This window comes from Rhinichthys klamathensis, unplaced genomic scaffold (genome assembly GCF_029890125.1).
Source record: "Rhinichthys klamathensis goyatoka isolate OS25496 unplaced genomic scaffold, OSU_Roscu_1.1 h1tg000008l_1, whole genome shotgun sequence".
Lineage (NCBI taxonomy): Eukaryota > Metazoa > Chordata > Actinopteri > Cypriniformes > Leuciscidae > Rhinichthys > Rhinichthys klamathensis.
This window is the reverse complement of record NW_026606561.1, coordinates 337,312-350,846: the sequence shown is the minus strand read 5'-3', so window position 1 is coordinate 350,846 and position 13,535 is coordinate 337,312. Positions and strand designations below refer to the sequence as shown.

Sequence of the window (13,535 nt, the reverse complement as noted above, 5' to 3'; positions counted from 1 at the left end):
TTAGAAAAACAAAACAACATTTGGGTGACAATTTTCAGTACCAAATCAAATATATTCATAATCAACACTTTCCTTCTTGGATTCACCATCAGTTTATCGCAATGCAAAAGCTTTATCTGCAAAAGTTGAATGAAATGGTGCATATAATTTAGGCTAAAATGAGCTTCACTATCCACATTTTTCCTACGCCCCATGTAACTTCTGTAAACAATAAGCGAAAAGTTCTCAATAAGCGTTTTCATAAACTGGGTAAAATGAGATGACATTATTCCATTGAATATTAAAAGGAAATTTAACAATGTAAAAGCATTAACAAATTACTACAACCAGGGTATATGCAGGAATCTTGAAGTTAATTTTAATACCTTTTCAAGACTTTTTCAAGACCTTCTCAATATTTTTTAATACCTCACCGCCACTTCAAGCTGTAACCATTTGCATCAGTGATACTTTTAACTTAACAGTTTTAGTTTGTGATAAAGACTATAGACCACTCTGATAAAAAAAAATAAAAAAAATCAAATAGGCTGGGATAGTAAATCAAAGCAAAGTTTATTAAAAAACAAAACAAAACTTTGCTCCACCCTCAACAACAATCATGCTGACATGTGCCTCAGTTCTTCGTAAAAAGAAAAAAAGACTAAATTCACACACTTTTACGATGTTTTTGGGACTCAAACTGTTGGACAGCTAATTCAGAAAAAAACGAGGGATGCACCGAAATGAAAATTCTTGGCCGAAACCGAAAACCGAGGAACCCAAGGCCGAAAAAACGAAAACCGAAACACCGAAAGAAATTATGCCAATTATAAGTACCATTGCATTTATGGTTATGACTGTGTACAAACTTTACTAAAATCAAGGCATTGCAATTGCATAAATTAACATTTTCAAAGAATAAAACAATTACAAATTATGCAAATATTTATTTAGCACAATGCACAGTATATAAAATAAAATTCAAACTAAAATGTTTAACTTGACCCCACTCATGTGTACATTAAATAATAATCTGCTGGCCTGCAGAAAGGTTTTAAAATGAAATGTTCTCTCATAAAAACAAAGCCGAACACGAACTTCTCATCACACCAGCACCCAGTTTGCACGTCTAAATTAGTTGATTACATTTTAAAAATGAGCATACACTAGCATAAAAACCCATTTTAATGAACAAAGGTCCATGTTTAATACAAATGTACACGAAACTTAATGAAATATGTTTAGTGAAATTAGAAAATATTTAAGAGAGCGTTAATTTAGTAGCTACATATTCCTATACATATTTTGTTGTAATGTCACAAGTAATAATCTCAGGGTTTACTGGGTTTTACATGATTATTTTTGTATTGGTGGTGGTACTAAAAAATAAACATTGTCACGTGTTTATCTTTCTTCTTCTCACCGATTCCTGCTGGTAGAGGACAGTTACTTGAGTCGTCCCCTGTCGTTTCAAAGAATAGTAGGCCTACAACGGCGAGCGCGTCAAGTAGGCCTATAAACGCCTCGACCGTTTGGAGAGGTGCGCGCGCTGTCTGTGGAGATTCGCGCTGCGGAGGCAGGCGAAAGTATAAACAAGGCTTCCGTCTCCTCGCGGGTTCAGATATACTGAAATACGTCCACACCGCAGACATGTTGCTTCAGACAAGCACGTGCAGGTCGCGGTTCCTGTTTGCGTCATCACAACATTTCGGCCGTATTGTTTCGGTGATAAAAGTCTTTCGGCCGAAAACCGAAAATGCACTTTTGGGCTTTTTTCGGCGGCCGAATATTCGGTGCATCCCTAGAAAAAATACTTTCAAAATTTAAGACTTTATAAAGCCGTGATAAGACTTTTTAATACTTTTTAAGGGTCTTAATTTTCCCAAAATTGATTTATCACCTTTTAATACTTTTCAAGACCCCGCGGATACCCTGTACAACAGACAATGAATAGCCCCAAAAGCTTTTCATTGCTTATTTCTGCAGCAATATTACGGACATCCTCAATATCACCGTAGTAATAAATGTCTGTATTATGTAACACGAGTTGCCTTAATATAAAATGTTCATTAACTGGAACATTGAGTGATAATATTTCAGAGTGATTTCCTTAATACTGTATTTACCTGCTTTAGAAACATTCCAGTAAACATTGCTAATGGGGATTAGAAGTGAAAAGGGGAGACAATTACATTTTAAAGCATCTGTGTGAAAACAAACCTGGAAAGAAACGTGAAGATTTGGGGAGAAAAACAAGAGATTCTCAGTCCATTCCAGTGAATTATTCATGGGATATATGATGTATCATATATTGTAAATTAAACCCAAACCGGAAGTGCCTCCCATAATCTAAAACTCAGTAGGCTCGTTAGGAAAAAGGGGGATAAAGCAGCATCATTTTGATATCTTATTATTATGAGGCAGCAAAAACTGTGTGTAACAGCATCTGGAGCATACAGTATCTAAGATGCCTTAAAATGCTGTCTAGGTAGGACGCTCAGTAGGGATTGAAACAGAGCTGATGCTGAATTTTAGCTGCTTATGTCTGAACTATAAATTCTGAGAGTTGAATTAATGCTCAACTCTGAATACTGACATCATTATACAGGCTAATGCGCCATCACTGGAAACTAAAGAGAGAGAGAGAACACTACTGCATTGTCTGTGCCAAGTCTTGTGTAAGTCAAAGCTCTGGATAGCTGAGAGAGACACAGGACATGATGAATTAACCTCAATCACAGGTTCAAACACACACTCACAGGTTCAAACACACACACACACGTTACATAAGCTACACACTCACCCGGTTCACTGTCGATCTGTGTGAGTATGTCCTCAATGGAGTCCTCCTCTGTGTGCTGGGGTTCAGGGTCAGGGGGTGTGTAACCCCGGAGACGGCACCAGCGGAGCACCTCTTTAGTTCTGGGTGGGGTGAGGGCCTGAAGCCGAGGTGTTCTTTCTAACAGATCAGCACACACACGGCGCACAGCCACTGCTCGCTGCAACTACACAGAGAGAAAGAAACAAAGTAAATGAATAAAATCCAACAGAGCTTACAGATGCACCCAGACCAGATGAAACACACACTCCTGTACCTCTGCAGCTCTGCGTTTGCCAATGTTCCATGAGTAGTACAGATCCACAGAGGTGGCGCAGAACGGATGAGAGTCCTCATCTGTAAAGCACATAGACACACACACACACAGACAGACACACACATCTCTGTTGGTCTGGCATGGGTAAATTTACATTATTTAAGTGGACTAAATGATTGAAGCAAGCTGGTAAACACCTGTCATTTCACTGGAAAAGTTATGACAATTTGATTTAAAATTATGAGGTTAAAAAAAAGAAAAGAAAAAAGAAACACTGTCGTTCAAAAGTTTGTGGTTACTAAGCTTTTTTTGTTTTAAAGAAATTAATACATTTATTCAGCAAGGATGCGTTAAACATTTTAAAAGTAAAGATTATTATACTGTTAAATTTTTTTTTTATCAAATTCTATTTCAAATGAATGCTGCTCTTTTTAACTTTCTAAGCATCAAAAGAATCATGGAAAAAACTGCATCAAGGTTTCCACAATATTAAGCAGCACAATGATTTTCAACACTGATAATAATAAGAAATGTTTCTTGAGCACCAAATCAGCATATAAGAATGATTTCTGAAGGATCATGTGACATTAAAGGCAAGTAATGATGCTGAAGATTCAGCTTTGCCAACACAATCAATTTAAATTTAAAATATATTAAAATAGAAATTAGTTATTTTAAATGGTACTAATATTTTACAATATTAATGTTTTTACTGATCAAATAAATGCTTGGTGAGCATATATAAGTCTCTTGGTGAGACTTTTAAAAAAACTTTTTAAAATGTTACCAAACCCAAACTTTTGAACACCAGTATATGTATGGATGAATAACATGCAATTAGAAATTCACTAGGGTGAAATATGCTGAAGGAGATGCTTAAATATGTGAAATTAAACCTACTTTTCTCAGGGATAATCAGAGGAAATTTCTTCACTATGACTGTCAGAAGTTGTGTCATGTTTTCGATGTGTTCCGTGCTGAGAGAGATGTTCACAAATATTACAAGCTTTCAACATTACAAAACATTTAAATAAGACTTCACTCCAGAAAATGTCAAAATGGCAAGAATTGCATTAGTATTATTACTGACTGGTTGTTGCTATGACAACGTGCAATTAAAAAATTGGTGAATGTGCAAGTCTATGGGTGTCAATGCCCCTATGCAGAAACAGAAACCTTAGTGAATCACAGATATTCAGACAGATCAGGACAATTGTGTGTGCGCTTCTTACTTGATGAGTTCATGTGTTGATTCCATGCCCTGTTCTTCTTTAATAGCAGCTGTGTCTGTGGATGTAGGGGTTGTCGGCAAGGAAGCAGGGGTGGATGTTGAAGTGGCTGGGGCAGATGATTGGGGAACCGGAGTCGTACAAGTGAAGCCAACCAAACCAGGTTCAGTTTTAACTATGTAACGAGGCAAGCACAACAGAGGTAAAGAAAAAGTTTGGATTGAATAGCTATACACATATAACTTCTTGACGTTATTTCCACTGTATGAATGTGTGTGTGTGCATATGTCTTACCTTGAGCTACAGGTGTGGATGCTGAGGAAGCAGTTCCACTCGTGGTTGTGTTGCTGCTAGAGTTGCTGCTAAAGCATCTAGCAGCAACACAACCACACAGGTAAAGTAAACCTGTGTGTTTTTGTTTCAGTTGTGCAGTCTGGTGCTAAAGCATCTAGCAGCAACACAACCACGAGTGGAACTGCTTCCTCAGCATCCACTGTATGAATGTGTGTGTGTGCATATGTCTTACCTTGAGCTACAGGTGTGGATGCTGAGGAAGCAGTTCCACTCGTGGTTGTGTTGCTGCTAGATGCTTTAGCACCAGACTGCACAACTGAAACAAAAACACACAGGTTTACTTTACCGGTCAAGAGTTTGGAATCAGTAAGTTTTAAATTTTTTTAAAAGAAATGAATGCTTTTATTCAGCAAGGATACATTACATTGATCAAAAGTGACAGTAAAGACATTTATAATGTTTCAAAAGATTTCTATTTTAAATAAATGCTGTTCTTTTGAACTTTCTATTCATCAAAGAACCCTGACGTGTTTCTCACGTCACAAAATACCTTGTAACCAATCACGTCAATGTGTGGGCGGGCTTTAGCATATCACTAACTATGAGCGCTCTGAAGCAGTGGAGTCTCAAGAGAAGCCAGGTTATCCCAGTATATTTTTCTGTTGATATGAAAAATCGGGTATATTTAGCAATTTAGCGGGGGAATTATGTATTGATGTACATTACAATGTTATGATGAACTATATGCCTCTCACCGACATTCTGAATTGTTTAAAGCGTTTCTAAGGACACTAAAGGCAGCTGTCTGACTCTGAGATGGCGAATGGGAACATGGTTTATATAAAATTAGCAACACATTATTAGCTGTTTGAGAATGTAGTCAAGCCAAAGCTAATCATATTAATTACAGTTATGTGTCCGATGTTTTAGAGAGTGATACATAAAACGCATTACCATTCTGATTTCGCATTACCATTTTAGACAAGCCTGTATGAGTGAGTGTAGGTGGGGCTCGTTGCATATTCATGGATCCACGTATACTACATGAAGCAAGGGTGTGGAGTTACATTCAAGCTATTTTAAGGCCTGAATTAAAAAAAAATCCACAGGAAAAAAACATTTAAATACACCATTTTGGTGATCAAAGATGAGTTTTAAGGGATACAATTATTGACCACAGGGGGACTTTAGTAACTAGATTGGGGACTATGTAAAGTATTATTAAAGGTGCCCTAGAATGTGAAATTGAATTTATTTTGGCATAGTTAAATAACAAGAGTTCAGTACATGGACATGACATAGAGTGAGTCTCAAACACCATTGTTTTCTCCTTCTTACTTAAATCTCGTTTTTGAAAAACACCTCTGAAAAATAGGCGAATCTCCACATAACACCGACTGTGACGCAACAGTCGGGATCATTAATATGTACGACTCCAAAAATGTGCATGCCAGCCCATGTTCAATGACAGGCGGAACTGCGCAGCCGAAGCATAGCAGTTGCTCAGTGTTTGGATGTACAAATGAACACAAAAGTGTTTTTTAGTTCCTTCATCCGAGCCTCTGAAGAAACAATGGGTTAATTTTATTTTCTCTGGAAATTTCCAAACATTTCACCGACGACTGTTTCCTCAACTTGGGCCAATACAGAGCTGGCCTCGGATCGAGCTACCAAGCAACACTTTCTGATGTGTAATTGTTCAAGTTCAGACAGGTAATCTTTCTCTCAAAATCGTTCAATACTGTTTATGCATCAGTAAGTCAAGCCAGTGACTAAAATATCAGCTTCACACCGTTTCCTTTAGTAGGATGAAAAAAACTTATTTAAATTGTGAATAAATTATATACAGAAAGCGATCAACAATCTTTCCACACAGTGCAAGTTTATCTGGACAACTCGTTATGAAATCAATGACGCACGTTACACTGCACAACGAAGCTCTTACTGTATGTACATCATCGTGTTTGCATTGGGGAAAGCATTAGAGAGAGTGCAGAAACTGCGTTGCAATGATAAGATCTTCATTCTCGCGTCATCTGCTCAATGCTCATCACGGCAACATTTTATGTGATGGGAATAGATCTAAATACTTAAACTTCTCACGATTCGTTAATCTCGATAGCTGTAATAATAAAAACGTATAATAGCTGTAGTAAAAGTATTCAAGAGAGTTTCACATGTAATACGTAGCTATTCCATATGCAAGGATGTCAGCCAATCACAGCAGTGGCCGCAGTTACACTGAATCCCACAGAGACACGCCCCTTCAAACAGAGCGTTCAAATCAGAGGCTAAAATCAGGCTAGGAAAAATGCCTTTTATTTCTAAATTATGACTATTTTTGATCTAAAAAACATACTAACATTATAAGGGCAACCCAAGAAAAAACATTCTAGGGCACCTTTAAACTAAATCTGTTGCATGTCTATCAATAAAGATTTTGCTATATCGTGGTATGTAATATATCCTCAGTGCAGGAAAATACAGTGCAGAATTAATGTATATTTAATTCATACAGTGAAGAATGTATCATTTTTACATTACATTATTCAATTTTGGTAGTATTTCTTACTTGAAACATCTTAAATACACCTCCTTTACCAGACTTATTTCATTTATATATTCGGTTTATTGTGTTTTTAATTAAATAAATAATATATATTGTTATCTGGAAATAAAAAATTTCATTTTGTGAAGTTACATTTTATTCATATAGCCCACCCCTAGTGCTAATTTAGTAAAAACCATCATTTCGACATGACTAAGGCCGTGTGTCCACCAAAGCGTTTTTTCACGCGGCTGGCGTATTTTTTCAATTGTTTTCAATGGGAGCGCCGCGTTTTTAAAACGCCATGAGCGTAACGAGGCGCTGAGCGTTTTTTTTTCTTTTCGCTGAAGTGCTGAGCGCTCGGCGTTTTTTACAGGTCGCCAAGACAAGAGTTGAAGAATGTTCAACTTTGGGTAAAACGCAGCGCTCATCACTGTCACTTTTTACCCAGCCGTCCAATCACAGTGGAGGAGGGGCAGGACAAAAACCACACCGATCAACTGTCACAACATTCTTTCTGTACAACGACATCAACCAGCAGAGCTAACCGAACAAAATGGATGAAAATTTTATTTTTAGTATGAAATAAATTATCTGCGAAATCAATTACAAGTAAACTGTGCTGCGGATATTCAGTATCACAGCAATGAAGCGTCTCAACTGAAAAAACGCTGCGCTGCCAAAACACTCTCAAGCGCCCACAGCTAGGCGTTTTCAGCAGAGCGTCTAGCGTTCTTTTCAGCTGACTAAAAACGCTTTGATGGACACACGGCCTAAGGTAGCAAAGTGGTTTTTATGTTCTGTTTTATGTTTATGCTCATCACTATGACAACAGCTTGCATATTGTTACAGAAAATGGCCTGTCCTTACTGCTCTAATGTACTGTATTCATTCAACTCAAAATAAACTAAACTGAGGCAGCTTCTGCCGCCATGGTGCCGCACAAAACAATCTAAAACAAAGCAACCAGGTAGAGGGAGCGCAAAATGAGAAAATGAAAACCATATCTGACAGGAGAGCGTCTCTGGAGCTCTGTTCACCTATTACTGTCATCGCTGATGAATGCTAAACAAAAACAAATATCTCTGATACATACAATCTTGCAGGCTTAACACAGCTGACCAAAAAAGTCAGTCCACGAAGGCTGGCAGAATTAACACATCACAACCTGAAACGCCCCATCACAACATGCAAGAACGCCTTGTTTAAGATCACAATTGTGATGAATCATGAATCGAACCTTCAATCTTTGGGTTGCCAGCATTGGGAAGAGAGCTTATGTGTCAAAGCAGTTAACTAGAGCATGAAGTTGAAAATAAATAATCTAACTTTACAATATTACACAGACTCACAGCCTTCAGGACTGTAGAGATCAGGAGTGTGAGTAAGGCTGTGTGGGTATAAGAGGAACAGGGTGCTGTTACCTTTGCCAACAGGCATCAAGATAGTCTGCAGCGCAGAGGACCCACTGCCCACACTGAGCTGCTTCAGCTGATTGGCTGGGATGGTGAGAACCGTTTGCTGGGAACTGGACTGAGCTGGGTGCAACTTCAACATTCCTGCAAGTGAAGAGAATAATGGTGAACACAAAACAGTTACCAAAAAATTAAACAAATAAAGCATTTCAAGCAATGGATTAATGAACTTTACAGCAATTTATTCAGAGAAGTGGTGGACAGCTTGCATTATCCCCCGAAAATGTGTTGTAACGTGTGTTTTTTTTATATGTCAACCAATTTAAGTTTTCCATTCATGAATCATGATAAAGTTATAAGACTTTGACACCCCCCCACCCCCAATTCAGTGTTGAGAAAGATTTATTTCACTCCTGAAGCTAATGGCCAAGGCCATTCAGTCATCTGATTACATTTCATATAATTACATTTGTGATCTGTGAGAGTCCGTGGGAGCTTTAGCGGTTTGCCATTCTAAAGGTGTTGATCACATAAGCGAAATTCTGTGGGCAAAAAAGGTCCATTGTCTATTGTCAATAATGCAGTGATGTATGAAGCACAGCTCACAAAGAAGTCACTTTCAAACCAAGCAGCTTTCTGTTGGTCAATGCTGCAAATTCGCATCACCAAAAATTCCAGATTATTTGGAATCCTGAACAATGGTAAATGTGAACACACCTTAAGGACAAAATATTGGGCAACTTTGGACAGCAGATGACTGGTTACCTGAGATGGTGGTAGCAGTTTTCCCGCTGAAAGTTCCTCCCCCAATCAGTGACGCTGCAGTGACCAATGAAGGGCTGGAGCTTTTGGACCCGCCCACTACAGATGAGCCCGCACCCTTTGACAGACTGACAAGAGGCATGTTGACGGTCTTGGCAACTGTGACTACGGCCCCAGTGCCAGAGGCAGAACTCTTTGCTGTGTTGGCGGCAGAGCTAGCACTCTTGGCCGCACTGATCACGGCAGCTTGATTGGCAGCTACAAGCACAGGGTGCTGCGGTGGTGCTTTAGCTGTCTGAGGTAATGGCTGAGAGGAGGATGCTCCAGTGGCTTCTGCTGACTGTACAGGGAAAAACATTAGAGGGGCTGTAGGTCAAAATAACTTTAGATATTAACTTTATGAGCCATGCACAACACAAGTTTCTATCATGTCAAAGAAACAGAATGATGATAATGACTAAGCTACCTAATACATAGGTCAATTCTCGAGTCAATGTGTCAAGCCTTATCAGACAATGTAGAAAAAAAAAAGATACATCTCTTACCTGTTGAGAGGTTGGCGTGGAACTGGGTGTTGTTGGGGTGGAGCTTGTGGCAGTAATGACACCTCCCGTCATTCTCAGGGTTGTTGTGCCTGGTTTGCTTAGGTGACTTGCTGCGGCACCTGTTACCATCTTCACTGAGCCGTCTGACAGCTTCACCTGAGAACCTTGAGACCCCCCCACCACCTGTCAACCAAACATTAAGAGAAAGAAGTTGGAAAAAAAAAAACATATGTAATGCATTTAGTTTTAATGCTTTCAGTTCATAAAAACTAGTCCCTCCCAACATTTTTCTTGTTTAATTTTAAAACATAACATTACAGAAGTGAAATAGATTTTTAGTACTATTTTTTTTTAAATTTGATTTAATTTATTTATTCATACATTCTGTATTTAAACCGAAACGTTGTCCTACACCACTTTGGCAATTATGTACTTTAATATTCATGCCAATATATTCACTGGACTTAAAAAGAGGGTGAGAAAAAGACTGCGGGTATCTCTTTTACATAAAGCAAATGGAATTATATAGCAAGAAGACTAACTTGTTTCTCACACTCATTTTTGCATGTTCAGTTCCTAAGGCCCATCTCTTTCCCTCTAATATTCCTTCTCTCTAAAGCACACAGCAAATACCCTTCAAACACAAATCCTCCACCACCACCTTCAGAGTATTTAAGTATGTCAGGTGCTTATTGATATATATGACCATTTTACTGTACACAAACAAATTCAAGCAGGTCTAACAGACCAGAGGAAAAGGATTGATTTAGTCTCACCTGTGCTGAAGGAGATAACGAGAAGTCTAATAAAAAATTATGAGCAGAAATCATGGTGCCCTGTGTGCTGCACTTTATGATGAGAATAATGAGGGTATGATTTTAATGGATAATTAACAAGAAGAAAGGTAGTAAGAGAAGGAAGGAAGGAAGAGATGTGCATGAGCGTGTGTTCACAGGTTGAATTACAGCTCAAATGTCAGCTGCAGGCATACTCATTAGCCTCTATCTGATAATCAGGACACACACACACACACGCAAAGGAAGGGCTCTAGAGAGTGTGAGCTTTTCAGAAGAGGCGTTGTGTAACACTAATGAAAGTGCAGCAAGTGAAAAAAAGAAAAGAGATAAAGAAAGATCAATGAGATGGAGAGAGAGCAAGAAAGCGATGATGGAGAGGGAGGAAATAATGGCAAACCCCTGAACACTTTTCCTTTTATACAGTAGCTAAACTAATCCCACTCCTTCTGAGTCACTGTGAGTGTGTGTGTTTTAACATATTTCTTTATTTTATTGAAACTAACTATGACTGTTTTAGCAAGGGAAATTATTGCGCTGTTGAATCCATCTCAGTGTTTTCTGCATCGCTATCTACAGAACCACACCAAAAAGAAATTATATTTCCCAGGAATTGTGAGCTTGCATGTTGAATCTAATTAAAAGTTAAATGGGGTCAGGTACTGCGAAAAAAAGACAAAACAGCTTTCAACTGCATTATCTTGCATGTAAAAACAAACCTACAGCATAACCTAAACACCTGTCTATTCCAATTCAATATGCTCCATCTATGTAATAAATAAAATAACTTTAATATACATTATTATATATAATATAATAAAAACTACTATATAAAGTAGAATGGGAAATTTTGTGTTATTAAATCCTTCCTTTGTTACACACCTGAGCCAAAATGGCTGCCTTTTGTCCTGCTGTGACCCGAATGGCCTGCTGAGTACTGGAAGCAGGACTCGACGCCACATGACCACCACCAGAGCTCTGTTTCCCAGAGCCCCCTGGCTGGCCAACCAAAAATGTGCCCTGGAAAGATCAATAGTGACTTCGTCAACGTAACACAAACTGACAGGGAAAGGCTGACTAGACACTGTTTTGGACAACAAGAGCACCCACTGAGCTAAACACATGAAATAAAGGTTATTTAGAGTATATATAGAGTATGCAAGAGTTACTGCGTGAACAAAGTAATAGTACACACATGTTCAAACTATAGTTGTTTAAATTGTTAAAAAACTAAACAGTTTGAGTATAACAGGATCCATTCCACAGACTTAGTGTGTAAAAATCTTTATTTTAAACAGTTTACAACAAAGACTATTACCTGCGGAGTCTGTTTAAGGATGTAAGAAGTGTAGGATAAATTAGAAGGCAGGCTGCCAGTCCCCGAGGAACCACTGGAGGAATGTGACCCTCCAGAACCAGAACTCTGAGACTGCTGGCCTACAGACAGAGACAAAAAATGAGATGGATTGAAAACACCAGTTGTAAACAGGTCTCAATGTGTCTCCCTCGTCTACTTGTGATCCGATCAATCAAAATACATCTTAATACCAGATGTAAACAGGCCCAGAGAGACCCAAGGAGTTCCCAAATCCTATGATACATGTAGCGTGTCAGTGTATGTCTGACCTGCGCTGTGTGAGGCTCTCAGAATGGCTCCCTGTGGGATCAGTAGCAGTTTGCCTTTGCCCGATGGGTTCTTGCTGTTGGTGGTCAGGTAGAGTTTGGTGCCTGGAGGCAGATTGGCCAGGTTTGCCAAGTTATTTGCTGGCAGCTGGAGGGTAGCCATTACTGAAAAATAAAAATAAAACACAAATCATCAAAAGTTTCAGTGAATATCAACTTGACCTTTTGCTCTCTGAAAGCAACTGTATGGCTCTGAACCGTATTAACTATTTTCATGGTGTTTTTGTCCGTGAAAGCACATGGAGGCTATGTGTTTTCCACTGTATGGGAAAAAGCAGCGTGAACTACAATTCAAAAGTTTGGGGTCAGATTTTCTTTGGAAAGAAATTCATACTTTTATTCAGCAAGGATGCATTCAATTGATCAAAAGTGACAGTATATTTATAAATATATTAAAGTAGAAAATAGTTATTTTAAATTATAATATTTCACAATACTACAGTTTTAACTGTATTTTTGATCGAATAAATGCACCATTGGTGAGAATAAGAGATGTCTTCAGAAAAAATTATTAATTATTTTAACTATTTTGTGCTTCATAAAAGAAAAAAGTCATACAAGTTTGGCACAACATAAGAGACGAGTAAATTAATTATTACAATTATCATTATTTATTTATTTATTTTTATTGCTGAGCTGTCCCTTTAAGGGTCAGAATAGTGAAACTAATTTTGGTGCAGCTTCTACTAACATTATAAGTGGACTCATAAGACAAAAAGTACAGAACCTAGACAGAATATATAGCGACAAGGCTTAAAGACTATTTCATATACCACTAAAACAAGCTTTTAATACGCATCCACATATTGGGTCTTTTTAAAATTAATCAAACTAAATCCTGTTTCCCCCTGTGGCAGCAGGGAGATACGAGTGTCTCACTGAGTAACGGCGATTCCTAATGGTTTAGTCAGCTCTGCAGTACAGCCACACTTAGATTAGCCGAGAGATATTCCCCTTTCAGCACAACATCTGCTGATCAGCCTGATAAACATTTCTCCAAACACACAAACAGATGTTTTCACACACGCACTACTATTCTGAACATCTTAATTAGCATCCCTGGCAAGACAAATGCTTTCTGAACTTTGCACACATATACACACTTTACCTTCTAAAAATGACTATATGTAACATACTAGGGGTGTAACGGTACACAAAAATCACGGTTCGGTACGTACCTCGGTTTTAAAG

At 38.2% G+C, this 13,535-nt stretch overlaps 1 protein-coding gene across 4 annotated transcripts in view; it reads right to left on the bottom strand.

The window, feature by feature from the left end:
- The window catches only part of yeats2 (YEATS domain containing 2), a 48,437-nt gene that overhangs the window by 15,762 nt on the left and 19,140 nt on the right, over nucleotides 1–13,535 (bottom strand). For all 4 annotated transcript variants that reach the window (XM_056260128.1, XM_056260127.1, XM_056260130.1 and 1 more), the window contains exons 16-26: nucleotides 12,288–12,449; nucleotides 11,980–12,098; nucleotides 11,544–11,681; nucleotides 9,868–10,050; nucleotides 9,326–9,662; nucleotides 8,570–8,704; nucleotides 4,830–4,913; nucleotides 4,307–4,478; nucleotides 3,975–4,051; nucleotides 3,075–3,154; nucleotides 2,783–2,984 (exon numbers count right to left, since the gene is read on the bottom strand). In XM_056260128.1, the coding sequence (XP_056116103.1) occupies nucleotides 2,783–2,984; nucleotides 3,075–3,154; nucleotides 3,975–4,051; nucleotides 4,307–4,478; nucleotides 4,830–4,913; nucleotides 8,570–8,704; nucleotides 9,326–9,662; nucleotides 9,868–10,050; nucleotides 11,544–11,681; nucleotides 11,980–12,098; nucleotides 12,288–12,449 (1,689 nt within the window). The remainder of the gene's footprint in view (nucleotides 1–2,782; nucleotides 2,985–3,074; nucleotides 3,155–3,974; nucleotides 4,052–4,306; nucleotides 4,479–4,829; nucleotides 4,914–8,569; nucleotides 8,705–9,325; nucleotides 9,663–9,867; nucleotides 10,051–11,543; nucleotides 11,682–11,979; nucleotides 12,099–12,287; nucleotides 12,450–13,535) is intronic.